Source organism: Ambystoma mexicanum, chromosome 5q (genome assembly GCF_040938575.1).
Source record: "Ambystoma mexicanum isolate Mex_15411 chromosome 5q, UKY_AmexF1_1, whole genome shotgun sequence".
Taxonomy (NCBI): Eukaryota; Metazoa; Chordata; class Amphibia; order Caudata; family Ambystomatidae; genus Ambystoma; species Ambystoma mexicanum.
Window position 1 is genome coordinate 47,243,067 of NC_090933.1, and position 26,591 is coordinate 47,269,657.

General features: G+C 43.1%; 1 protein-coding gene across 6 annotated transcripts in view; it reads right to left on the reverse strand.

The window, feature by feature from the left end:
* The window catches only part of PHACTR1 (phosphatase and actin regulator 1), a 1,343,031-nt gene that overhangs the window by 246,037 nt on the left and 1,070,403 nt on the right, over window positions 1-26,591 (reverse strand). For all 6 annotated transcript variants that reach the window (XM_069620495.1, XM_069620496.1, XM_069620494.1 and 3 more), the window contains one exon: window positions 3,935-4,096. In XM_069620495.1, coding sequence (XP_069476596.1) covers window positions 3,935-4,096 — 162 coding nt within the window. The remainder of the gene's footprint in view (window positions 1-3,934; window positions 4,097-26,591) is intronic.

The window sequence follows — 26,591 nt, forward strand, 5'->3', positions numbered from 1 at the left end:
AATTGTTTTTTGTATAGAAGTATTATTTGGCATCAGGTCCAGTTACAATTGTTATATTAAAGTCAATCCTACATTACAGAATAGACTAATGGATTATTTATTTTTTAAATATCCCAATGTTTGCATACTAATGTAAACTGACGTTGATCGACATGTGGCCATGATTGCCGGGACTCTGGGACAAGCTTTCTTACAAACCCTTAAAAAGAAAGGTTCACACATTTCTCATGTGAACATTGTAACAACATACCGAAGGTCGGCCCAATATCACACACATAAAATGGCAGAAACAGATATTCTTGGCATTCAGGAACACCCATGAGGTCATCTGCGCCTTAAACAGGAGACAGTGTGGGACCAAAATGCGTTCGACGTTGCCATGGCAGCCTAAAGGCAAGTTGGTCTTTCTACTTATCTGAATTGTATAGCGTTTCCCGCTCTTTGAAAGGATAGCTTACTTGTTAACCGCGGTCTCTCTCTCATCAGGCGCGTTCGCAGATTGCAAGTTCGAATCCTGCCAGGGGCGACACAGCCCTTCCTCCCCCTGAGCTCAATAAACGAACAGCTATTCTAGTAGTGTTTAGAAGCGTGAGGAATCCGGCGTGAAGCCCCACATAACGACCTTATGTCATTTAGATATGATTTTTACTATCTGTTTCAGTATCAAGTGCATTCGATCTGTGAAGCTGGGAGGGACTGTAGCTACGTTGATAAATAGCCTAGTCAGTATTTTTATTCTTTCTACCCTTATATTTGTATGCGCTTCAGGAAAAGGAGTCAAATGGCTTTATATAATATCTACTAGCATTGATACAATTAAGATGGGCACTTAGTTTGACGTAATCATAAACTTTAATGCAATGAGGGGAGCAGGTGTGGTATTAGTATTCAAAGTGTCTTAAACACTAATAAAGTCTCTTGGAATGCTTGTTTGATTGTTTACAGACCATGCTGATTGTTTACAGACCATACTGATTGTTTACAGACCATACACCCAGGCTGCGTTGGAAAGGTTCTACAAATCGTGCTCCTGCAAACAAGACAATGTAAAGATACAAATGTTTGAGAACCAAAGACTTATGTAAACTGATTGCTTGAAGCAGCAATGCATTTTGAAATGTAATCACATTTTATGGTGTTACATTGGGATAAGCTGCAAGCACTAGGCCAGAGGAGTGCCGAGGGAGTGGATCCTGCATTCTCTGCAGTCTGCCCACGGTTTGTGATCCTGCGAAGTGGAGGATTAAGATAATCTGGCCCCCTCATCGCAAAATCTACAAAAACTGTGAGTTTGAGATCAAGATATCTTTTTTGATTATAAACTCAGGGCTGCCACGTAATCCCCCTTGGAGTCTGGCTGTCACCAATACTTGCTAGAAAAGCTTTGAAAATGGCTCATATGTATGACCTCAGTGTGTTAATGTTATAATCAGCTCCAAAGGCTCTCTAAGAATTGACTAAATTTAACACAGAGGATCATAATACGAAGTCTTACCTTATTTACAGCTCGTAAGTCTTCCATATCGCCTGATACTCGATTAGCCAGTCTTACATTTAATGGGTAGCACTATACCCTGCCCGACATATTTATTTACAGAGTACCCCGTCCATTGCATATTTGAAAATGACCACATTGTAAACATGATGCAGTGACCGCCATGGTTTGCAAGTCTTCACGCCGGGATGAGCTGTAACCATTTTCTTTTATCATGTACTGTGTGAATCTACCTTAACCTGTATATTCTGTATACTATGCCTGTATATCCTGATTTGTACATTATGTCACCTTGTAACTAAGCTGAAAGCCTTCTTGTTTCCTCTGCGCCCTGATACCCTCGGGTCTGGCGCGTGTTATAAATAATAAACAAACAAACATCATTAAGTACCCTTTTTTTCTGCCACTTCCGGCCCTCATGTAGCTTTTAACATTGTCATCAACTGAAAGAGAATCAGATCTATAGACAGTGTCAGACCACAGCAAGAATGTGAACTAATGCAACCTGCCCAGAAACTATACAATATGTGTACCCACTAAGTCACTGTAGACGGAAATAGAGATGCACTTGGGAGCTAGAGAGAGTATCAATTTGCTATAAACAGTTGAAAAGAGATAATTTCCTGGTACCTTGCTTTATGGATCTTACCCTGCATGTCCCTTTCTAGCACTACTCCTCACATGCGTTTGCTTTATCTTATACCAGCGGAATCGTTTTTTGAAATAATACTGTATACTGCTAGACTATTGGAAAATCCCATCCTTGGAGCTCAGGATTTCCGTACATGGCTCAAGTTTTCCTTTTGTGAGAAACGCTGCAGAAGATAAAGGCAAGATGTTTGCTGGGAGGAGATGTTCTGTGCAATTACTTCTGTACCCTTTCTATTACTGTTAGATTTCTCCTGACCACTGGCCAAACCCAGTTAAACCACACCAATAATGTACTTCATTCACGAGATTAGATTACACGCAGCAGGCTCCCACGCCCTCTCAGAAGGAGCCGAGTGTGGCCAAAGAAACTGAATTGATGATGCTAACAAGGAGTAAGCCAACTCCCCCAAAAGTAACCCGAAATATTTATATTTAATCCAATTGGTCAGGTGTCTGCAAAATGTCAAGGGTCACTTTGTGGGTGCAAATCATCCCCTCCACCTGCACAATGAACCACGCTCTCTCACACCACTCCCACCCGCAGAGCGATTTCAACCTTTTCTCTGCTTCCAGCACAAGAGCACTGGAAATAAAATGACATGTTTACCGTACCCTGATGCGCGCACCTGCCAGATACTAATTGAGCAGTGGGGCGTGGTATAGAGTTCTTTGGGTGATGGGAATAGGGTGCCTTCCCTCACAGGGCCCTCACTTTTTACCTCAGGGAACATCACATTTGTCCAGCGGAACCTGCAAAAAAGTGTGAAACGTATGTAGCACTAGCAGCAGTCAAAATGTAAGTGGTTTGAGTTTTGCACCAATTCACTCACCATCCCTAATCACAACCTTTCAAAAGCAAATAAGGCCCATTGTGAGAAAAATGCATCTTCTGGATCTGCGGCATCGGTTTCAGTTCTGCAAATGTTTGAGGGTCCACAACACGCTTTGGATCTGGGATCTCCCTAAAGCTGGGCCTGGCGATCAACCAAATATTAAACTTTATTTATTTATTTGTTTGTAAAGCGCTGCAATCCTCCAAATTGTTCATAAATGACAAAATGCATGGCATATTCAAAGGGCCCTTCTTGAAACTCTGCCTCTACTTAACTAATAGCATGACCACACTAACCCTCTAACTGAAAGGGTTAAATAAGGTCAGCAAAGGGGACGCCATTAAATATATGAAAAGTATTAACGGGCACAAGAGTTTGAAAACTCGCCCTAACCTTCTAATCAGTGGGTAGATACTTCTACTTACAGGATGTGAATGCCATGGCATGTGCCTTAGTCTACATATGACATGTTTCCGAAACATCTGTATAGCCCTGAGCAGCAGTGAGTAGAGACAGGCGGTGTGCAGTCATAATGTCGAAACAATAATGTCGAATTACAAAAATGTCTAAAAGATAATGTCGGAAAAAAAAATGTCGATTTTTTTATTTTTTTATTTATATGTTTTTTTTTGGGTTCCGGGGGTAAAAAAAAGGGGGTAAAACAAAAAGAAATTACAAAAAAGGAGGATTGGGGGGGGGACCCCTCATTTCGTACAAAAAGCAACCAAAAAAAGAAATTCAACATTTTTTTTTTCGATTTCTTTTTTAGACATTTTGACTTAATGACTATAAGCCGAGACAGGCTGTCTTTGTAGATTGGCTGTAGAGAGATTGCAAAGGTGGCCTGCCGGTGCGCGACAACATCTTACCAACGTGTCCTGACTATGGTGGAGTATCTTATTGCGCTCTGCATTCCGCCCCTGCTTAATATCCTGGTTCTGAAAATGAAAGCTACCTGCACCCTCCATGGATTCTGAATTGGCGTGCATGTCGTAGGCACAGTGCTCCCCTGAGGCGGTCTCGTGTTCGGATTTGTTTGGTAGCGATGACTGACCAGAGCCAAGAGCTTGGCCATTTTCCATGGATCCTTCCTCGCTTGTAATGGAAAGCTCTCCATCTTTGAAAAAAAAAAAAGAGAGTAAGAAGTAGAATGTTAAAAAACCAGCAAGCACAAATCCCTATAGCATAAACACGAATGGAAACAAAACAATGTTATAAAGGGAAAAGAACGCCCGTGCATCATGATAAATACATCTCAAAGTTAATACGCAACCTTCCATCCCAGAAACCACTTTGGGGGTCAATTGGAGAAGCATTGGCTGAGAGCAAGTCTTGCTAGTAAATTAGAATCTGCGCCGTATTCATAGAGTTGCTGCATGGAGCTGGGCGACGGAACCGAAGGATGCAGCTCTGTCCTGCAAATACACAGGCAACGAATGGAATCTGCTTGTTTAGTGAACTGGGAAAAACATGCAGAATCCATAGGTATGGACGCTAATGCCGCCCACCAAGGACGTACACAGGGGTTGGCTGAAGGCACCGAAACCAGTGAGCGGGAACGGTTGGGAGCAGTGTCCCCCAACTTTCTTTTTTTACTGTTAACAGCTCCACTACTTTTTGCAACTATTTTCACCATTCCGGAACAGTGCTTTGTGAACTCAAAGCACACTGCTCCACTTTACCACCGGATATCAGCTCCAGTTAAAATTAGATCTGTTTCGACTCAATTGGCTGTCAACCAGCATGGCTGGAACCTTAGAAAAATGTGTTGCACGTTGCTCCTTTCCTTCCTACTATGTCCCCCACCAGAGTCACAATTCCACTACTTTTCTGGTACACTTCTATCACTGACCGAAACCAAGGGGTGCCCGATTTTCCATGCCTAAATTAAGGCCTTTATCAAAAACAACCAAAAGGGCACAGAAAGGACCTTGGTCATGCAAGTGTGAGTGGTTGCGGTCCACTGAGTACAAATTCCATGACATTTAAAATGATCCCCACGCAGCTCTAAAATTCTAACATAGAAAATCATTATAGAATTAATAAAACCATTGGTCAATTTTCAATAAACGATTACAAAAGTTAATTGCCATTGAAAGGTTTAATAACTCACAAAAACATTTCAACTCAAAGATTATTTGTGCTGCCCTGCGCAAAGGGAAACATGTCAACTTCTTGTGACACCAGCTGTCAAAAGACTGGAGGAGCCTCCTCTCACCTGTGAACATCTTCGCCTTTTGTGTCACCTAATAGCATTTATGACACACACAAAGGCTGATTGTTCAGCGACTGGTGGCACAATAAAGAGAGCTAATCTTGCGCTTTTGGCTAGCTCACCATTTAGCTAGAGAATGGTACTGTTATTTATTTATTTTTGTTTTTTTTGTTTTGCGCTGGCCCATTGTAGAGGGTCTTGGAGCACCTTATATGGTTCAAATAATGAAACGGGCGGGGTCTGATCGATAAGGGAGCATGGAAATAAACTGTGTCCTGTCAGTGAGAAAGGTGCTGAACCAGTTGAGTACAGTGCCCCAGAGATCCATCATGTGAGCTAGGATGTCTAGTACAACAGTGTGGTTGATGGTGTTAAAGTGGGCAGAGAGGTCAGGGAGTATGAGTAGTGCTGGTTGTCCTTTGTGAGCTGTGGAGTTAATCGAGGATGTGAAAAGTAGCAGTGTCAGTGCTTTGTCCAGGTCAAAAGCCAGATTGGAACGGGTTGAGTAGGTTGTTTGTGGTAATGTGTTGTATCAGTTGAGAAGTTACAAAGCGTTCCATTATTCTGGTGAAGTATGGTAGGATAGTAATGAGGCAGTCGTTTTCAGGGAGCATGGGGTTAAGAGACGGTTTTTGAGGAGGGGTAAGATTTGTTCCATTTTGAGGGGAGTGGGGATAGTATTGTGTGAGAGACAGGAGTTGATGATGTTGAGCTAGTGGGGAGCTAGGGCAGTGATGCAATTGGATGTAGGTTGAGGTGGGCATGCATCATCCAGAAAGTGTGCAGGTTTTGTTTTGGCAGTGAAGGTGATAGGGGTGTCATTGTCGATGGGGTGGAATGTGTCCTATGTGGTGGGATGTTTGAGAGTGGGTGGTGTGAGTGGAGGAGCTGAGGGGAGAGCTATACTGATGTGTATTTTGGAGTTGAAGTAGTTCATGAGGAAGTTACATACTACAGTGACTGGGGGTGCAGAAGGTATGATGTGGTTTAATGAGGGACTTGACAATGTTGAATAGTTTCTGGGTACGAATGGTGGCAGATTGGAGATCTTGGAAGTAATGGGTGGCTTTGGCATTGCGTATATGACTGTTTTATATTTGTTGCAGCATTGTCTGAGGGGTTCCCTGGTCGAGTGTCGTGGGTTCCATTGCCAGGGTCTTTCTAGGTGTCTGGCTTCCTGCTTGAGAGAGGAGAGAACCATGGTTTATGGTGGTTCTGTTTTTTTTTGTAATTTGAGGGGTGCAATTTTGCCTAGTGCCTGTGTGATGATTTATGATGGTGTTGTATTGGTGAAGTAGCACAGAGGGGTGTGCATGTCGGGGAGGGAGAGTGATATGAGTGGTGATAAGGCAATATCTATAATGTGTTTGGTTTGTCTAGATGGTGATGAGAGAGTTATGGATTTTGTGTGGTAGTTTGAACATGAAGGGGATAGCAAAGTGGTCAGACCACAAGACCCAGATCCGATTTTGCACCGAGGCATGATTTTTGTTTGCAATCAAAAGATCCTGTGTATTGCCAGCAACATGTATGGGATAGGTGATGAGTTGTGTGAAGTCATAAGGGGTGAGTGGAGTTAGGATAGACTTGAATATGGGATTGGTGTCTGGAAGGGAACTACTGGTGTTGAAGTCGCCAAGGTAGATGTTGTTTCAGGGGGAGATGTGGTTGTTAGCAGTGAAAATCCAGTCGGTATGGAAGTTTGGATTGTGTGTAGGTGGGCGATCAATGAGGTTGAGGTGGAGAAAGTTGCATTGTGGGTGTGATGGAGGGCAGTAAGTGAGGGGGAGCGCTTTAAAGGATGTGCATAGGTGGTGTGTGGAATTACTAAGTATGAGTGTGTCTTCATATAGGATAAAAATGCCACCACCTTGTTTGTGTAGGTAGTCTCTGTGGTGCACAGGAATCATGTCAGGGGCAAATGGTATGTGGTGGGGTTTGAGCCATGTTTCTGTAAGGAAGAGTATTTCTGGGGATTGTGTGCTAATGAGTTCCTTAATTTCATGTGTGTGAGCAGGTGTAGAATGGCAGTTGTGAAGAATGCAGGTGTATGCAATTTGTTGTTTTAATACAGTGTTGTGTTGGAGTCTGATTTTGATGTTATTTGTGTGCTGTATGTGAGGCATTTGTGTGGCAACCTGTGTCAAACAGGGGCTAACAGGGAACACAGAATGAAATAGATAAGGATATAGCAGCAACCCTTATCTCTGTCTTCACTCTGCTCTGGATGCCCAGGGGACAGTGCTTAAATACCCAAATTAACCTGGAAGCAACTTTGTTAGAGGTCATGTGGGCAGTCATTTGATTGATCCTGGATGCTTCTTGTAGGTCCCTTGACGTCTGCAGACAGCCTCAGGCAGATGGAAAGAGTGCTTCTGGTGGGGTTTAGGTGAGCTGTGTGTTGCTCCCAGCCCAGGTGAATCCCCTTTTGGAGGTGGAAAGACCTTTCAGAGATGGCAGTTTTGGAGTCAGAGGTACATGACTTGTTTTGTCTTTGCATGCCTTATTTTTTAGTGAACGATTTCCACCACTGCCTTGACTTTAATGACAGTAAAAATAAAATCTATGGATCGATCAATAATTGTGAAAGAAAACACAACAACACATAGTGAACATTTTTGATGCAGTTATGTTGCAGGTATTCCTTTTAAATGTTCGGTAGAAGTAAAAGTAATAGAAATGGGATAGAAGCAGTGAAGAAGAACATACCTCCTGTAATTAGAATATGCATGTGGACACTATATCGAGATATCCTGATTGTGCTTAAATTGTTACTTCTGTTATTGGTGACAATACATTGCTTATTTGCATATGGCTACACCCCTTTTGCAATGGCACAGATCAGCAAAAAAGGTGCTGTGGAAGTTTGCCAAGAAGATTTCCAGTGGTTGAGATTAATTCATAATTTTCCACCCATCACTTTTTAGGTTATAAATTCATAAGAGGACATGGACATGGTTAGTCCATAGGGGAACACGCCAAGTTGGGGATTTATGAAGATGGTGTCACTGACAAAACAAGGAACAATTGTCAGCCAATGGCATTCATCTTCTCCAACAAATTTAAGGAACGTTTAGATAAAGACAGTAAATGTTGCCATAGTTCATCACCAAACAGCCTGACGAAAGACACATGGAGGAAAGCACTGACGTACCATGATGACAAGCTCTGAAACAACCTACACCAGTCTCTCAGGCATGAACCAAGAGACCAAGGGTGTATTAAAAAGCCTGGGCTCAGGAGGATAGCTCAGCAGCAAGGTGCTCACCTTGGAAGCAAGATGACACGGAGCAACACAGGTCCGATGTCCGTGCTTAGAAACCTCTGGGTATTAGACACGTTATAAATAACCTATCATATCATATCAAAACCGTACTTATCAGGTTGATGTAGTCCACTCGATACAGCTTCAGTACCACCCTCCTCTCCCTCCCGCCAGGGAAGGACCTGCCCCCCACCAGTTGGAACATCTGTAGAGTCCATACAAATTCCACTCTGTGACCTATGACTTGTGCAACCTGGATTCAAAAGTCCTAAATCGTTCACAGTGTATGGACTGACCAGCTAAAAGTGCTGATGCTTAAATGTGCCCAAACCTTCCACTTTTGAGCCTCTAAGTGGGCACGCATTGAAGTGACAAATAAAACACCTGTATGATGGTAATAGGACGTTTTGATAAATACATTTTGAAATAGTCTCATCCTGAACAACATGTGCCTGAACAAACCCAAAAAGCCAAGCAGCCATCCAGAGTGTCCTGTTTCTGTGATACCGAGGACCTCAAAGGACTCGTTATGCGTTCAGGAAACATAACATTGGGTAGCGGTTTCGTGTTTCAGACCATCTACTTCATCACCCATGCTCCACGTAACACCCAGAAGCCTCTTCAGCCTTGTTGGTACCTGGCTGTTCACGTTGCAATGCTTCTAACTTGCAGCTATGCCATTTTTCCATTCCTTTTCGCTTGCCTCTCTTCTTGCTTGTGTTCCCTCTCCTTCTCTTCTTACTTGCTCGTCTTGGCTATTCTGTACATTCCTTTGTCTGGACACAGATGTATTCTTTCTGGATACATTTCCGTCTCCTTACTTGCACCTTGTACCACCAGCTCAGCTCCTGGAGTACAAAAGCTTGTTGGGGTGTCAACCCGGCACAATCAAACCCTTCATGTTGGAAGCAGATGCTTTGGATATTGCCACAATCGCAAGACTATACCTTGGAACACCCTGTAGCTTTTAAGTCACAATCTCTGAACTGTAGTGCGAGGAGGTACTCTGTATTGGAGAAAAAAAAACTATTGGCCTTGAAATCAGCTTGCCAGGAATGGAGATGTCTATTGACTGGAACCCTGTACCTGGTCGCATTTTGCACTGACCAACAAATCTTGTAACCCTACAGAAACGTGTACGTACAAACAGTAAACAGGCCAGATGAGTATACTCCTTTGCCCAATACAACTTACATACATGCCTTGCTACAAGAATCTCATTGCTGATGCCCTGTCTAGACATGACCAAGATCCAGAGGTCACTCCGTAACCCTGAGAACTCCTATTGGCTGGATGGATATTCCTATTCTCCATTCAACCATTTTTTTCAATAAGTACTGGAAGTCACTAACAATGTCCGTACCTGTAACAATACCTCCTCTGAAGTTCTGATGGACTTGCAAAACCACCAAAGATATGCTTTAGGGGGAACAGACTGGTTGTACCCACAAACACCCTACGAGAACATGTATCATGTTTCTGCCATGATTATCCTGTGGTTGGCCACAGAGGATGAAGACAACTTGTAATATGTTTTCCAGATACTTCTGGTAGCCAAAATGACAATTGGATGTTTCCAAAGATTTCAAAATCCGTCCCACATGTGCTTAGAATAAGTATTCCACACAAACTAGTATGGGAAACACCCTAAACCCTTCCAATACCAGCAAGACCGTGGGATGCTATATCTACAGATTTCATTGTTGAATTACCGCCCTCCCATGGATTAACTTCTATCATGGTTACTGTTGACCCGTTTACTAAATGCCACACTTGTATGCCCTGGCCAGGATTCCTCAGCCACAGAAATGGCTACACTGTTTTAATAAGGTATTTTTCATCTTCATGGTTGGCCAACATCCATTGTCTCTGCCCATGGACCCCCAGTATGTGTCTAATTTATGGAAACACCTCTGTAATGTTCTCCAGATTGAAAGGAACATTCCCTTGGGCTACCATCCACAGAGTAACGGAGCCATGGAAAGGTTAAATCAGGTTTTGGAGCAATATATGCAATGTTTTGCCACCGTGGCAGCTGATACTTGGGTCCAGCTTTTACCCATTGCAGAATTTGCATATGACAATGCACCACATGCTGCCTGTAAAACATTGCCATTCTTCACCTCATGTGGATTCCACCCGTGCTTATTTCTGGATTTCTCTCAACACCGGTACCTACCGTGGACATGGTGGGTGCTGAGATACAAGAAGGACTTAAGAAAGTCTCCAGTATCTTCTGGCTGCCCAGAACACCATGAAAAAGTATGCAAATAGATGCAGGTCATAGGCTACAACATTTCAGGAAGTGGATAAGGTGTGGCTGGCATCTTAACACCACCAGTATCAAACTGGCACCCTGCTACTTTGGCTATTTTAAGATCATTCATAAGGTCAACACAGTGGATTTCTGCCTCCAGCTACCCATCTCCTGGCATACTCAGTATTCCACTCTTCACTTCTTCGTGGGTACCTACTGGATCGTTTTTGTGAAAAGGGACATGGATGGCCTCCTCCTTCTCTGCAAGGAGAACAACCAGAGTTCAAAGTGTCTGCTATCTGCGATTCCAGATACTCTTGGAGAAAGTTAAAGTACCTGGTAGATTGGTAGGGGTACCCACCGTTTGACCGGACTTGGGAATTTGCCTGCCATGACTAACCCCCAGTATTGGTTTGCTTGTTCCTTCATCTTCATCGTGGCAGGGCTGGTTCCTATAACCTAAGGAAGGGGGCATGCTGTCATATTTCTGTGATATTGAGGGCCTCTAGAGACCCAGTAGGTGTTCAGGAAATGTAACATTGGGAAGCGGTCTAATGTTCTAAACCGGCTACGTCATCAGGCACGCTCTACGTAACACATGGAAACCTCTTCAGCCTTGTTGGGACAGTGCATCACAACGCTTTTAACTTGTAGGTAAGTTGTTTTCCCATTCATTTCCACTTGCATCCCTCCTTGCTTTTGTTCCCTCTCCTTCCCTTCTTGCTCGCTTGTCTTGGTTCTTCTGTACCTTCCTTTGTGTGGACACTGTTGGATTCTTCCTGGAAGCATTTCTGTCTCCTTACCTGCACCTTGTACTACCAGCTCAGCTCCTGGACTACAACGGTTTGTTGGGGGTTTTCTTCCCCAGAGAGTTTCCCCCATCCACACAGGGCTGTCTCCTGGGATGGATCCACCCGGTGCCTGATTGTATTCAGTCTTCAGGCTGGCCACCCATACGGACATACCCTATCTCTTCAAGTCCGAATACCAGAGACAGACCCAGAGCCAAAAGAACCCAGAGAAGATCAGCTTGAAAGGTGAGTCAAGAACAGATATTGGTCAGCAAGGTACTGCAGAGACAATCAGTAAAAGAAGGCCATGAAAGCCTGCAAATGGTAAAACACACCCACAAGGGCGATTGGAGTATTACAGAATTCCGACACAAAGTGCTTGTAGCGAAATCAGGCAAAGTGTTAAATTAGAAAAAAGAAGGATTGCCATAAGCTAAAAAAAAATCCAGCTGTGTAATGTTTCACACTGAAATGAAGAAATCCGAGCTTTTACATTCTCCCATGTCCAGCACTAGGTTTTGACCCAGTCCTGCTTTTTTTACATTGCATTCTGGGACTTTTAGGGTAGAACTACATTGAAAAAACATAACTACAAGGAACACAATGTAAAGAACAAAGCCCTGGCTGTACGCTACAGACGCCGTATATACACAAACATACTTTGTAAAAATGTAATTACCTTGTGAAGGCGATTTCACTGTTAGCTCAATTACATAAATTATATATACAATCACTTTTTCCGCTGTCATGCCCAGCTCAGAAAACTACTCCATCGTTAAAGATGACTTAATATTTTGCCTGGAGTAGAGCACGCAGCGTTGTGTGATCATTTCAGCTTTGCACTTTCTTCATTATAACAGATTAGCACCGGGGGCGGGGAGCCAACCAACCAATCAGGTTGCTCCGATCACAGGCTGAATCCCACGATCCAAGCCTGCATTCCGAGCAACCTGAAGACTAATCTCCCACCCTGCCATCTTCACCCCAACTTCCCATTTCCTCTGGTCACCATTCCCTTCCCTGCCAACCACTACCCGACTTACCTTCTTCTTTTGGCAGTGGCGCAACAGCCGCCATCGCTTCAGCCTCGCAGCTGCCATGGAACTGGAAGAGGGCCTCCGCAGGGAGACCTGTCTTCCAGCTCCATGGTGCCCATCTTAGGTAAGCAGTTTGTATGACTGAACAGGATGCAATGAGCGTGCCCGGTTCATTCATTGTTGTTAGCACAATGGATGTACAGATTGGAAAGCCGGCAATAACACCCTATCTGGCCCGCCTAACCGAGTGGTAACATCTCACTGCACTCAGGCCTGTAACTTGGGCTCCTAGGTCGTTACCACCCGATCAGGCCTGCCGGATTCCAAATTCTTAAAGGGGAACAGCTCTGTAAACTGCCAGAGCATCTTTGAGATGCCCTTAAGCAAATCTTGGCGAATCACGTGTGCACCTGAGCATCTCAATCCTCTCCAGAATTGCTCTGGTTTTTTGATTTGTGAATGAGACAAGAGGCAGCAGGTGCAAGTCTGAGATTCTCACGGACATCTCTCTTCATTTGCTCCAGTGCAAATCGCAGTGAAAGATGCCACTGAGGCCCCTCTGGGTCGAACCATGCTCTGAGTTTGGATCAGGCATAAAAAAATTACAGGCATCAGTTAAAAATCAAAAGCAATTTGCACTCGGCCTAAATGCATTATTCATTGGATAAATTAGACCAGAACATTGGAATAAAGACGGATAGATCCCTCGTACATCTTCTGAACTGCAGATGCAGCAAAGCATTTAGAGGCTTTCATTACTGCAGAAGGGCAGGAAACATCACTCACTTGTCATCAGTGATCAGCATCACAGGTCATTTCCAGAGCAAATAATCCAATCAAGCAGGCCATTAGAACATTCCCAAGAGAATAAAAGCTTATGTGTAGCACGCACCCGCCTTCATAACGTCATCATGGCACCCAGAGGAGTTGCTAGGGGAGGGCTGGGGGGCTATAGCTCGGGTCTTTTGGTTGTAGCCACGGATAGAAGCTCAGGGGTTACAACCAAAAGGCTAACATGCCCCGAGTACCAACAGTCCCGGCATCAGCGTAGTCCCGGGTCTTTTCTAGACCTAGCACCACCCCACCACTAATCACAACGGGGTGCTTCTAACTGCACTCAGTGCATGAACACCTAGAAAATGGATAACTCTCCATTCCTTTCATTAGCATCCGGGTTACAGATGAAAACCAAACAATTCCCCATTTCTACATACTTCTCTGACAGCTGCCCCCAAAATAACCACCCAACTCCATTGGCCCATCGAGTGGGACAATTTTTGGATAATGAGCCAAATTCAAAATAGTTCAATAAGATCCGTCGCTGCTGATGGCGTGTTATTCACCAGAGCCATTAAGTAGGATTTGTTATGTTATGTTATAGTTTTTCGTACCGAAGTACAGCACAACCGACACCCAGAGGCAACCTTGCGCTAAAGCTGAGATCATAAAAATCAGGAGAGGAAGAAAGCTAAAAAAAGTAAGGTTTTCAGAACCTTCCTGAATTGTAAGTGACCAGACACCGCGCGGAGGGCGGCCCGGGAGGGCATTCCACAAAATGGCAGCTTTGACTGAGTGAGAGTGGCCTGCAGTTCTCGCAGGATTTGAGTAGGGCTTACAGTCCTACCACAGGGTGCGTCCAAAAACTTGGCATGGCTTCCTAATGCGTAAGTAGAATCAGCGACTGAAACACAGTTACAGATGTGATGATCTGTAGCTTCCGGGCCATCTTTGACCTAAACATTTCACTCTGCCTTTAGAGGGGCCAATATTCTACCAATGCATTATCAAAGCCCTGCATCACCCATAGCCAGCCAACTTCGAGCTCTCACTATATGTGCTGCTGTCAGGGCACGACATACGTTTTTATTGCGAATCAGTGACCAATGACACGTGAGTGTCTGTGCGAAGGCTCCTACTTCTGCTACACATCTAGCGCATGTAGGCACGTCATCTATAAAGTGGGCCAGGGACATATTACGAATCTTACATTATATCGTTGAGTCTCAGGCTATATTTAGCAGCAATCAATACTTGCAGTAATTGCAGTGGACTGTGCAGTAATTCATTTCACCCCACGCATGCCTAATTAAGCAGTGTATTTATCTTAGCCAGTACTGAGGAAGCGGGTAGCGGCGGTTCAAATAATGAACAGAATGTACTGCAATGTGCGGTGCTCAATGGAGAGGCACAATTATTAAATGAATGATTGAGCTCTTGGGACTGCACTGAATCACCACCGTAGTGGTCTCAAAGCGCCTATGCCTGTCTGAGATTTTACGCTGTATCGTGTCTCCACGCAGGGATCGCCGGACCATAGTCTGGTGGAGAGAAGGGAAAATAGGGGTTAGAGATGCAAGAGGTTTAGAAAGGAGGATAGGAAGAAAGTAAGGGCGCTTGAACTGAAAGAGTGTGTCAGTGGAGAGATGAAAATAATGAAATTGTAAATGTTTATTCTGGATACATGAGGGGCTTGAGATGTGCTTGGCTGTACTAAACTGAGATAGATGGTGCCTCTTAAGGCTCCAGAGAAGTTGGCTGCCAAGGCGAGGAACAGCAAAGTCTAAAGACAAAACAAGTTCAGTGCGGAAGATGGTAAAGAGGTAATGGGGTTATTACGAGTTGGGCGGTGTGGGTTAAATGTGGCGGTATTACCATGTACTGCTGCATTATCGCACCACCCAGCTATGAGCTGGAGGTAAATCTGCGGACTTTCCGCCCATTTTAAGTGGAATTACGGCTGCAGAATTACTGATGCATCAATTCCACCGAAAATGCCCCATTGAGTCCTATGGACTTTAAAAAATGGGGACTTACTCTGCCACTTGTCATCTGGCGGTAATACCGCAGACCAAGAGGTGCTAACGGTAATTCCATTGGGTGGTATTCTGTCATATTTACTGCTAGAATACCACCCAACTCGTAATGACCCCCTATGTATTTAATAGTGGGGATGCATGTTTGTACAATATATGGACATTGATGATCAATTTATGTGAAGCAAAACAAAGTCCTCTCCATCAAAGGCATGAGCAATGCATTTAGTATTTTTCATACCCATTTTTCTTTCCTGCATATTCTTGTTTCTAGTCACCTTACACATGGCCAGACTGTTCCAAATTACGTTAGCAAGATACATAAGCGGGGTCTCAAAGAGGAGCAGAAATATAGTGTGGTTCGACCAATGAGGCTTTCCAGTAGGGGAAGGATTACATTGGCAGTATTTATTTATTTATTTATTTATGTATTTATTTATTTATTTATTTATGTATATTTATTTATAAGGCACCAGTGACAAACAAACAAAAAGAAAACAAGGGCTAGTCACATCAAATCAGAAGTCAGATCCAGAATCAGCAGAACAGCTAAGTCTTTAGTCCAGCTTTGAAACCTCCCATGGATTGACACAGTCTCACATCTGGAGGAAGAGCATTCCAGATCCTGGGTGCAGCAAAACGAGGTGCAAGTCACTTAAGGGCACACATCACATTATTACATCCAGCTCCGAATCACAGCAAGGCATGAATTACCTTGGGACACATTAGAACTAAGTAGAAATGCACCATGAGCCACAAATGGACAACCCACAGCAGAATCATAGAACGTGACGGCCCAAACTTGGACACTGAGAGGTAAAACCTAGTAGTGTGTAAACTACATAAGGACACCTAGTAATGGAGTAAAAAAACCTTTGGGTATGTTATAGATTGTGCCATGCAGGAGAAAAGTCACTGTAGGCTACGAACCTCATTAACCTTCAGAAATGAGGGACTAAATTACATTGGGAAACGCAGGAGCACAAACACTGTAGGGTAAGAATTACATTGTGATGCGCAAGAGCACAATCACTGATGGGCGGGAATTATATTGGGGTGCTGTCCCTTGCCTGGATGGAGAGCTGCATGAGTCCAAGAGTGCTTAGCTGAAACAGCACGTGGGTTACTAAGCGAAAAAGGTGGCACCATTAGTCCATGTCCAAGCAAGGCTGTCCCGGGAGGTGCCTGGCTATGAGGTAAGTAAGGGCCCAACATTACCTTCACTGCCCACTGCAAGCTTAATTGACTCTCTATCCGTCGTCTAGCAATCCCATACTGTATTGTCCATATTGGACAGTTATAAAAGTATAAAGGTTAAGATGTGGAGATGCTTGGACGTACCCTTTATATGCTCTGTAGTGCCATAAGTGACACTGCAGTTCCATTAAGCATAACACAATGTCGATCCTGGAATGGCGAGCCCGCACAAAAAATTGTATATGATTTTTGAAAAGCAGCAGCAAGGTTGAGCCAATCATACAATAGCATATATTTTGTAATGTTAGCAACCTTTATTTACAAAAAGGATTGCTAGCCCAGCAGAAGTAGCCAAAACAAACACAGCTATGCCCTCAATAGTAAACTCTAAGGGGGTCATTACGACCCAGGCGCAAAGGGATACCGGGCACCGGTAATGACACCGGTGCCGGTAATCCCTTTGCGCCCTATTCCGAGGTCCCTTTGCGGGTCCTTCCCTTAACGCCTGGTTTTAGCAGGCGTTAAGAATGGGACCCGCAAAGGAATACCAGGGTCAATAACGGTACCGCAATTTGCGGTAGCGTTATTGCCGCCTTCTCCCTTCCCATTGAGCCATATGGGGGCTCAAATGGGAATGGGGAATGGCATTTCAAATGGGGACTTACCGGTCCCGCAAAGGGCGGAATGGACTGGTAAGTCCCCATACCACCACGTTGGTGGCGGTACCGGTATTGGTGCTAGTCATGGCGCTAATAGCAGATAACAGGAGGGCTGGTGATCAACTTAACCAGGCACACAAGAAGCACAAGACACCTGTGGGTGCCAGTGAGTACAACCAGAGCAATTCCTACCATCTTTACTCGAGGACACAGAGGAGTGGCTTGATATAATTGGAAACTGTTCTCTCCACACATCCCTTCCAGAGACCAATGGCGGGCCACCTCTCATGTTGATATTGACTCAAATGCTTAAATAGCTGGAAAAAGTCAGATTCATAACGGCCACAGGAGCCAAAGTGAGATGATCCCATACAACAAGGCGAGGATATCCTTTTCCCTAATTAATATGATTAGAACCTAAGATTTATGAAAATCATCTGACGGTGCGAAGAGAGTGCTGCATGACGAGAAACAGTGGTGAGCACTGCTGACTCTGCTCAGATTGAAAACCATCTTCAACCTAAAGAAGCATTTCTTTAATGCCCCCGATGGAGAGTGTGACGATTGACTGGATCTTGTCACTTCTCCTCAGGGGGAGCCCTTCCCTGTGAGGCTAGGGAGGTGAGGCCGCTACCCACTATTCCCCCTAAGGGTGGTGGAAAGCAGGAACCCACAGGGAGAGACTCCCCTCATGGGGATAAGGACTCCTGTTTCTGATGAAACTCCCTAACCCTCATACCCTTGAGACCATGCAACCCCTAAGGCCTTTAGGGAACCAACACAAGAGTATTACTGTTTGTTACAGTAATTTTCCCTGTTTACCCCGCTTAAGATTTGACTCCATCAAGATGAGGAAGAATGAAAGGAACATACAAAGTAATATTGAGTCATCTCCCAAAATACTGACAAGAAGAAGATGGAAGGAGTATATAAACTACTCTAGAAAGTACTGGGAAGAGGTGGCCCTGAGGAGGCATAAAGAGTACTTCATGGACACAAAGCAAAGACTATAGTATTCTGCTGGGGGGGACCCAGCTATAGGACATAAAAAGCAAGGAAGGAATCCTTGAAGAAGGAAGCCAGCGTGAAGCCTATCAACCCCGGTATGTTTGAAGCTGGCAAGGAGCAAGTCAGAGAAAGGAGCAAGTCCTCAGTCGAGGCGATTCCATGGGAAGGTCAGAGGAATACTCCAAAAATACAGGGAAGCCCGACCTGATTAGAATCTAGAGAACGGCCGACGGTGGCGTCACCTTTGGGAGGTGGACCATGTGGTCCCTTAATGATGCCAATACTGGGAGGCTGGAGCCCGTGCAGAGCTGCAGCAGTGCAGCAGGGACTGGAGAGAGAGTAACGGGGAGCCGCTGAAGGGCACAAGCCAACCCAACACCCTTGGAAGAACCGGCGACGTGGCCCCAGCAAACAGAAGGTAACAGGAGCTACGGTAGATCTGGTAGGGGCATGGGAAGACGTGAAAAGTGCATCAGGAGTAATCTCCCTCATCACAGTAACACTGTTAAAGACACAACAAGTGAAGAGTGCATCGGGAGAAATTTTCCTTGACACAGTGACAGTGTTAAAGACACCACTAGTGAAGCATGCATTGGGAGTAATCTCCCTCATCTCAGTAATTATAAGAGAGATATTCAGGATCAAGGAAATTACAAAAGTGGTCTTTCTAACAATGGTGTTGTTAAGAATAGTGGAAGAAGTCCAGGACACTTTGAGAGGGATCTCCCTTGTTTCAGTATCCAGGGAGAAGACCAGAGAGGCCTGGCCTGGGAATTTATATTGTGTTAAAAAGGAAGAACTGTTGGACAGATGGTCAAACCAAGGGAAGTCCCTCAGAGGAATTGTTTTATTTGTATTATTAAATTTGGCTATATAAGCAAAACCTTAGAAAAAAGACGTATTTAACAATAAAATATTAAAGTTCAATATATATCAATAAATACTTCAGTAGAAAAACATAATACATACATTTACAACATTAATATTCTAATTCACAATAAATAAAAATAATTAACTTTGTTAATATACCTCGGGTTTAAACATCAAAATGCGTAACTTGTACCATAGAATAATCCTTACACCATGGCTATCAGACTTAATCAGATGATTGAAGTAAACATAATGCTTTCTTCCAGATATAAAAGGCAGCTGCTGTCATCACTATGGATTCAGCTCTGTAAAGGCTACTCCAAAATGGATCTGTCTCTATACATTCAATTGATGGAGTAATCACTAAGTAGCCCTTCAAGTATGCACTATTTAGTTTGCGACAAGAGGTAAGAATATGTCAAAGAATAATCTACCGACGATGTACATAGTCGGCACCTTCTATCCTCGTATAATATCCCAGTCCAACTGCCACTATACACCAATGTAGGAAGGATGTTATACCACATATAAGTGATGAATCTTTTTAGTTGCCTACAACACATCTTAGTGAGTGTTACGCTCACCTGGCTCCCACAGGGGCGTTGGTCTGACCCGGAAAGCTGCGGTCTCCACCCACGTGATGCGTAGTGCAGCGATGACTGACTGGATCTACCCTCCTAATCTTGTCTGCTTAACCCTTAGAAATATTCTCCTGCGAGTGGAGAGATGGATTTAGCCACTTGTGGATTCAAGTGATGGCACCCCCACAGTCCTCCCCAACTAATCACCTCCGAAATGCCCTCAAAGCAATCTCACCTAATATTCTTGAAAGATGAGCTCTCCATCCTGCGTGGATTTGCAGGGGCGCGTCGATTCCAGTTACTTCACTGGTTTGAAGGCTCGGGAGAGTTCCGGAGACTATTGACTCTGAGGTTCCTGGTGAGGACCAGTAAGTATTAAGTTCATAGAGTTCAATATGTCCGATGTTCACTCTTGTTCCCCCCTTCCTTTCTTGTCTTGCAGCTGGCTCGTGAAAAGATGCTCTGTGGCAGCTGGTGGCGCTCAGGTAAGAGTCTGTATTACCCGGCTCTGTCCGGTAAATGTTGCACGAGGAAAACGTGTTGATTTGTCTCTCTTTACAGATGCGCCACGTGAAAATATGGAGAGTCACAAAAGGATACCTCCGGTGGTAAATCAGGTAAGTCTATGGTGGTAAGAATTATATTTGTTGGTTCCCTCGGCTCATCTTGTGGTTTTCTTTTGTCTCCTAGGTGCCGAAGTTTGGCAAAGAAATGAGGGAGGCAGCGCCGACCCGAAGGATGCTGTGAAGACTGGTGAGTATGGCGCGGCGCTGCAGCTGGAGGTGCGGCGCATGCAGAAATGATGTTCTTTAAAGGTCCGGAGACAAGATGGATCCAGAATCAGGTGTGGAATAGAAATAAGTTCGTTTTCTAACCTTGTCCCTTTCTTTCCTCTTTGTTTTAGGAGCTCCGGATTCGAGGCCGGAGTGGCAGAAGACTGGATGCAGGCTGCAGGCACGGTGAGCGTTACGCTGCTGGATGCAGAATAACGCGAAGCGTGTGTTGCTGGTCGGGCATGGTTTAAATAGCCTCAAAAGTAGTCCCAGGTAAGAAGTCCCTAGAACCACACCCGAGTAAAAAATAGTCACTGTAGAAAAATAGTCCCTTTCAGGCTTCATGTTGGATTGGAGTCATTTGCAGCATGGTCTGTCTGAGGTAAGTAATGACTATGAGCCTTGCGCCTAAGGCACCAGGACTGAACCCAGATAGCCACTAGCCGGGGCTGCTGAGGTTTTACTAAATGTCTAGAGTCCTACTCCCGGTGCTGATGGGCTTGGTCCGGATGCCTGGGGGTAGGCATCATGATAGTGAGGTATTTACATGGTAGGTTTGGGTGTACACCTTGAGTGCTATATGTTACATTGTTTTTCTTACTGTGGGGTAAATTCAGGTTGTTGTCCACATCCCAAGCCTTAGTTTTTCCCTTTTATATAATCAATGCTTTGGGGAGAGCAATCAGATGCTCCATAGTTAGCTATAGGTTAGTCCACTGATTTATCAATGTATCCTGGAGTTCAGAGAGGAAATGGTTAGTTTGTTCACGGTGGAATTGTTCTGCATTTAATCCCAATAATATTGCAGTCTTCAGTTGGGGAGAATATAAAGAAAGTACAAAATTACAATGTGATAGTAGCCATAGAGATCTCAATGTAGATTTGCCACGCTCTAGTCCTAGAGCTTCAACAGGAACTGATGATGGTACTCCAAGTATGGAGTGAAGAAGTTTACCTTCCAGCTTTTTTAACCACCTGATTTTAGATCCAGGAAGTACCATAAGCCCATACAAAATGCCTGGGACAATACTCCTCCTAAAGATGTTAATGGGTCCTTCTATGTTGTCACCTCCTTTATTGCTAATGACATTTTTTTATAACCAACCATTTCCTCAGTACCCTGGGTGTGACAATTTCACAACAGAAATCACGTTCATACCATGATTTAATTGGCACCCTAAATACATATGTTTTTCTACCACATCCAGTGGTTTCTGGTTAATCATCCAAGTATTATACTTAGATTTCTGAAATAAAATAAGACCCCTTCTATTGCGTGTAGGTTTAGTTATGAAACAATAATGAACTTGCAATTCTAGACCCACATCATCATAACAGTGATCATTAAATCTAGAATTAAAATCCCCTAGAATTATAAATATGTCCCTAGGATAAGAACTTAGTATGTGCCTATAAAATTGAAATAATTAGGATAGTACTGAATTATATTTATTGCCAAGATGGATATATAGATGTAAAATAAGGAGTGGTTCCCTTCAAATGTACTCAAAATAAATCGATCAATGTATACTCACAGTGAGAGTCAATCAAAATAAATTCCTCTTGGAAATCATATCTTATTAAAATCAAATTGTCCCCTAAGTAGGTTACCTTCTATTCACTTTAATGGGCACCTTAAATACCCTCTAAAGTTGTCAACTTCAACATCCTTCAGCTAACCAGGATTCCTATATGTACACTGAATTGAAACAATTTAAAGTTCCCTTAAGGTCCTGATGATGTAATTATGGCACACATCATCAGAGGGGATGCGTTAACACATTGACCTCAAATTGAGCATTCAAATTATCTTTATTTGTATCCCTAGCGTTTAGTATTTTAGGGTTCACATTTTAAATAAGTAATCACCCTTGTATGAAATACTCTGCTATGAAACCCATCTATTAAATGATATAGACATATTTTTAGACTGCAAATTCACATACGTTATAGTTGGATCCAATTTCCTGTGTTCATATTTAAATGAAATGAATGCCATATAAGCTTCAACTGAGGAATAGAATACAAATACACATAACATTTTAGATCTATTTAACAAGAGTAGTTTAGAAACAGAAAAGAATCGAAAAACCAGGATCTTAGAATCTGTATAAGTAATTCCATTTTGATCATTTGATCTTTCAGCTAAATTAAAATATAATCTCTGGTTTGAATTCATATGTTTTTCTCAACATGGCCATATTTTCTGAAACCTCATCCCTTGTAATATTCTTCATAGACATTGCCTTTACTTCAGGTTTTGCTTATTTACTTACCTTCAACACAGTAATAGCCTTCATCATATTGGGATTTATATTTTTGACACATTCTACTTCTCCTTTGATCATCTTCAACTTTTTTTGAACTTCCTTCTTATATTTTCTAAAGGATGTATCGGTCTAAGTGATCTCATTGTTATAAAATTTAATTGCATCGTTATTCTTACCTTAGCATATTAAGATCACTTGCAACTTCCTCCTTGTTACATTTGTCAGCATTTCGCTCTAACTTTGAATTTCTACAATTATGCTTACCAGAAAAACAATTAAGGTATGTTTTCTAATATGTAATCCTCTGCTGTGCCTATATTAATATTGACATTCATTCTCCTGGTCAGTATCAATTAACATGATGTTTCATCAAAAACGTTTGTCATAGTTCTAACTGAATTATTAAGCACTTTCTCCTCCCTATTTTACTCAACCCAACCTCTCTACAAAAAGTATCTACATTAGTGATATTATTAATCTTCACATTTATTCACACTTCCATTAATGGAACTTACATTATCTATAGTATTCACTGAATTTTCCCTAGGTATTGTTTCTTTTTTATCTCTGACTTTTCACATTAATCTATAACTAATTTAAGAACATTCTATAGTAAAGTCGATTGTTTATCTGATCCATAGTGATTTAGCACATATTTATATGAATAAATGTACATAGGTGTGGCCAAAATAAATGAAATAGGGTCTGAATTAAACTAAAAGTTGTCAGGATGATTTTATTCTCATCAGTGGGGTAGTGCTCTGGGACAACCTCTCCAAAGAAAGTGTTTCTCATTAGAGTTAAGTGTTCCTACAAATGTTCTGCCAGTGCTCCATGGGTCCAAGGCCTGATGTCCCGGCAAATCCGCACAATACTTGTGATCTCACAATCCCATGTTCTAAGGGATTCCCACAACCTATTTTTCACTGAATCTTCCCTTGAGGTCTCGGGACTTGGTATAGGATTGTCAGCTTTCAGACTCTTTTCTCCTTAGCTCTTAATCCCAGGTGTTAGCTAAGTACTTGAAGTCTGTGGGTGGACTCTGAAAGTGGGGCCATGAGTGCAGGACATCCAAGACAGATTGGAGCCAGAGGAGGACGGGAAGATGCCCTGCTGTGTGGACAGGGTTCTCGCTTGGTCCCTCACTGCCTCTCTGTCAAGGTTCCTCCCCTCCTGCGACCTACACAAATCTCTCTACTCCCCTATGTCTCACCTCCAGTCGCACCTCCAAAAACCGTGCCCTATACTTTCTGGCTTCTTGGAGGGGTATCTTCTTTGGTTATAGGAACCACCACCTATATTTTAAAGAGCATCCACTCCGTGCTTTGCTCTAACACATCATGCCCTACTACTTTAACAATCCTCTTCAGTTCCTCCTACCATCTCCTCCTGGATGGTACCTGGTAAGCCCCCTTCACTTCTTTCTGTCACCCCCTTTTCCACCTTTCAGAGGTTTTTCCACTCTTCCACTTCCTTCAGTTTTTCCTACACCCACTCAGCTTCACTTTCCTCTATCGACGGTTATCCAGCTCTCTTCAAAACTTCCTTGCAATAGCTGTCAATTTTCTTCACCTGCTTCACCCATTTTGGCTTCTCTATCACAAACCTTAAGATACACCAAATCTCTCCCAAATTCTTCACCCCTCTGGGCACCTTCTTCACACCTTCGGGCCCCACTTTCCGTTGGGAATACTCCACCTCTCTTCCAACTCTCCCACCTTCTTCATCCTTTTAGAACCTTCTTCAACCATTTGGGCCCTCCTCTCAGAACATTTAAAATACTTTAAGTCACTTCCAACTCTCCCACCTTCTTCACCCCTTTGGGCACATTCTTCACCCCTTTGGGAACTTCCCTCATAACCACCACTGCTTTCTACTTTTCCCCTTTCCACATTCACTTTCTGACCTTCCTTCTTTTGACAACCACTGGGTCTCTTAACTCTTCACCCTTTGGCTTTGCCTTTGTGAGCCTCCTATTTCCTCCGTTAAGCCTCCTGTCACCACCTTACCCCAGTCTTCTGGTCTCCTGCTCTCCCCAAGCTCTAGGGGTTCTGCGCCAGTCTCCTGTCTCCAGATCCCTATCCATCTTGTTCTCTTTCTCAGACCAGACAGCATAGTGAGATCTTCCTCTGACCTCTGCCATCCACTAACTGCGCCTGGAAGAATTTGTAGGATTTTGGTCCCTCATTTCAGCCTCTCTCTGGTGGAATGGTAATGGGGTGTGGTGCATTGCAATAGGAAACTCAGGAGTTGTAGTGCTCTGGGTCTGGATGGGTCTGGACTGCAGAATTAACAACCACACCTGCCATATTGGAGTTTTCAACTCACTCTTGTTCTTTAAGCTGCTCGCTGACTGTTTAAGGCCTACCTTGGTTTAACACTGGTCCCCATCTATGTTTATTTGGATTCCAGAGCAGTTTACGCAGCCCTTCAAGGGGTTCAAGGCATACGAGTGCGGCCAGCTGCATGGGAGCGCCGTTCTTCAGTTTTCTTAAAGGGCCCGGAGTACTTACAGATATCCTTTGATGAATCCCTGGCCATTTTGTGTGGCATGGTGGATCATCCCTGTGATCCTCCATATGCTAACTCTGGGCTCAGCATCACATCCCTTGTGGCACCACGTGGCTTTGTCGGTGACCCCACCATTCACCTGCACAGTCAAGCAGGGAACTTTGTCTCAACATCTAAATGTGTATTAGCCCTACTTTTCTCATTTAGAATTAAATCTTCCTTCTCAACATTTAATGGCAATATCTTCTAAGTCTGATCACTTATCATGAATTGATCATTAGATCTTGTGAATCTTTTGAAGAGGTCTTCCATTTTTCCCACTGTTCTATAATCGGGTAAAGTATAGTCACCAAGCACAACCAATGTATTCTCTGAAACTTCTCTTGGTCAGTGGGGCATAATCGATCAACTCGATCTTCTTCTGCTAGTATATCAACTACATGGCCTTTCCGATCTCAAGTTGGAGTACTGCTCCAATTAAACTGAAGTTTATATACGAGTACATGACCACGAACAGGATCATTAACAGTATGGTAACTGCAGTTCTTAAAAAACACCTCTAGAAGCATGAACATCTGCACTAATATCTATGTTTTTCTGAATAACATCACAGAAAAACTCACCATCAATTCTTGCACCCATTTTATTACTTTGGTCTAAATTCTAACATGCATAATGCAAGTTGTCTCTAATATATTTAACTGCATTATCCTTTGGCCTAATCAGCCCAGATGTAAAATTGTGTTAAACTGAGTGTAATGTCTGATCCTCATTTACATTGCAATTCGTTAATTTCTTCCTCCAATTTTTTGTGCCTTTTTCTTGATAAATATTCTTTGCCTTTGTCATTTTTTAACATTTTGTTTTACTAATACCAATCTAAAATACGAATATCCAAATATCATGTCAATTAATATATATATTCTTCGAGAATGATTCATGCATTCCTGTAGGGCCCACCAAATTATATATCAAGTTCATCCTCAGGATCTGAAAAGATCACAGACATGTCACATGTTATGTTTAAAAACGTCACTTACACAGGATCTCAAACTTACCACATTCAAACTATAAGTAAGCATCTAAAGTGCAAGTTCGGTCAACCACATAGAAAGATATGAGGTGCCAAGTCACAAAGGATTTTTCGTTATTTCATTGTAGAACCTGAACGGTAATCCCCCACAAAAAAACAATGCGCAAATCCAGAGGCCAAAACACTGAATTACATTTTTTTTATTAATGAGGTATTCTTTCAATTCTATTAAAGAAATAGATGGGGGTAAGAGTATATATAAAGGTAGAGTGATGTTGGGAGGGCTGCAGGGGTTGCACCCCCCCTGCTTTAAAAAACACATCTTTGTATCT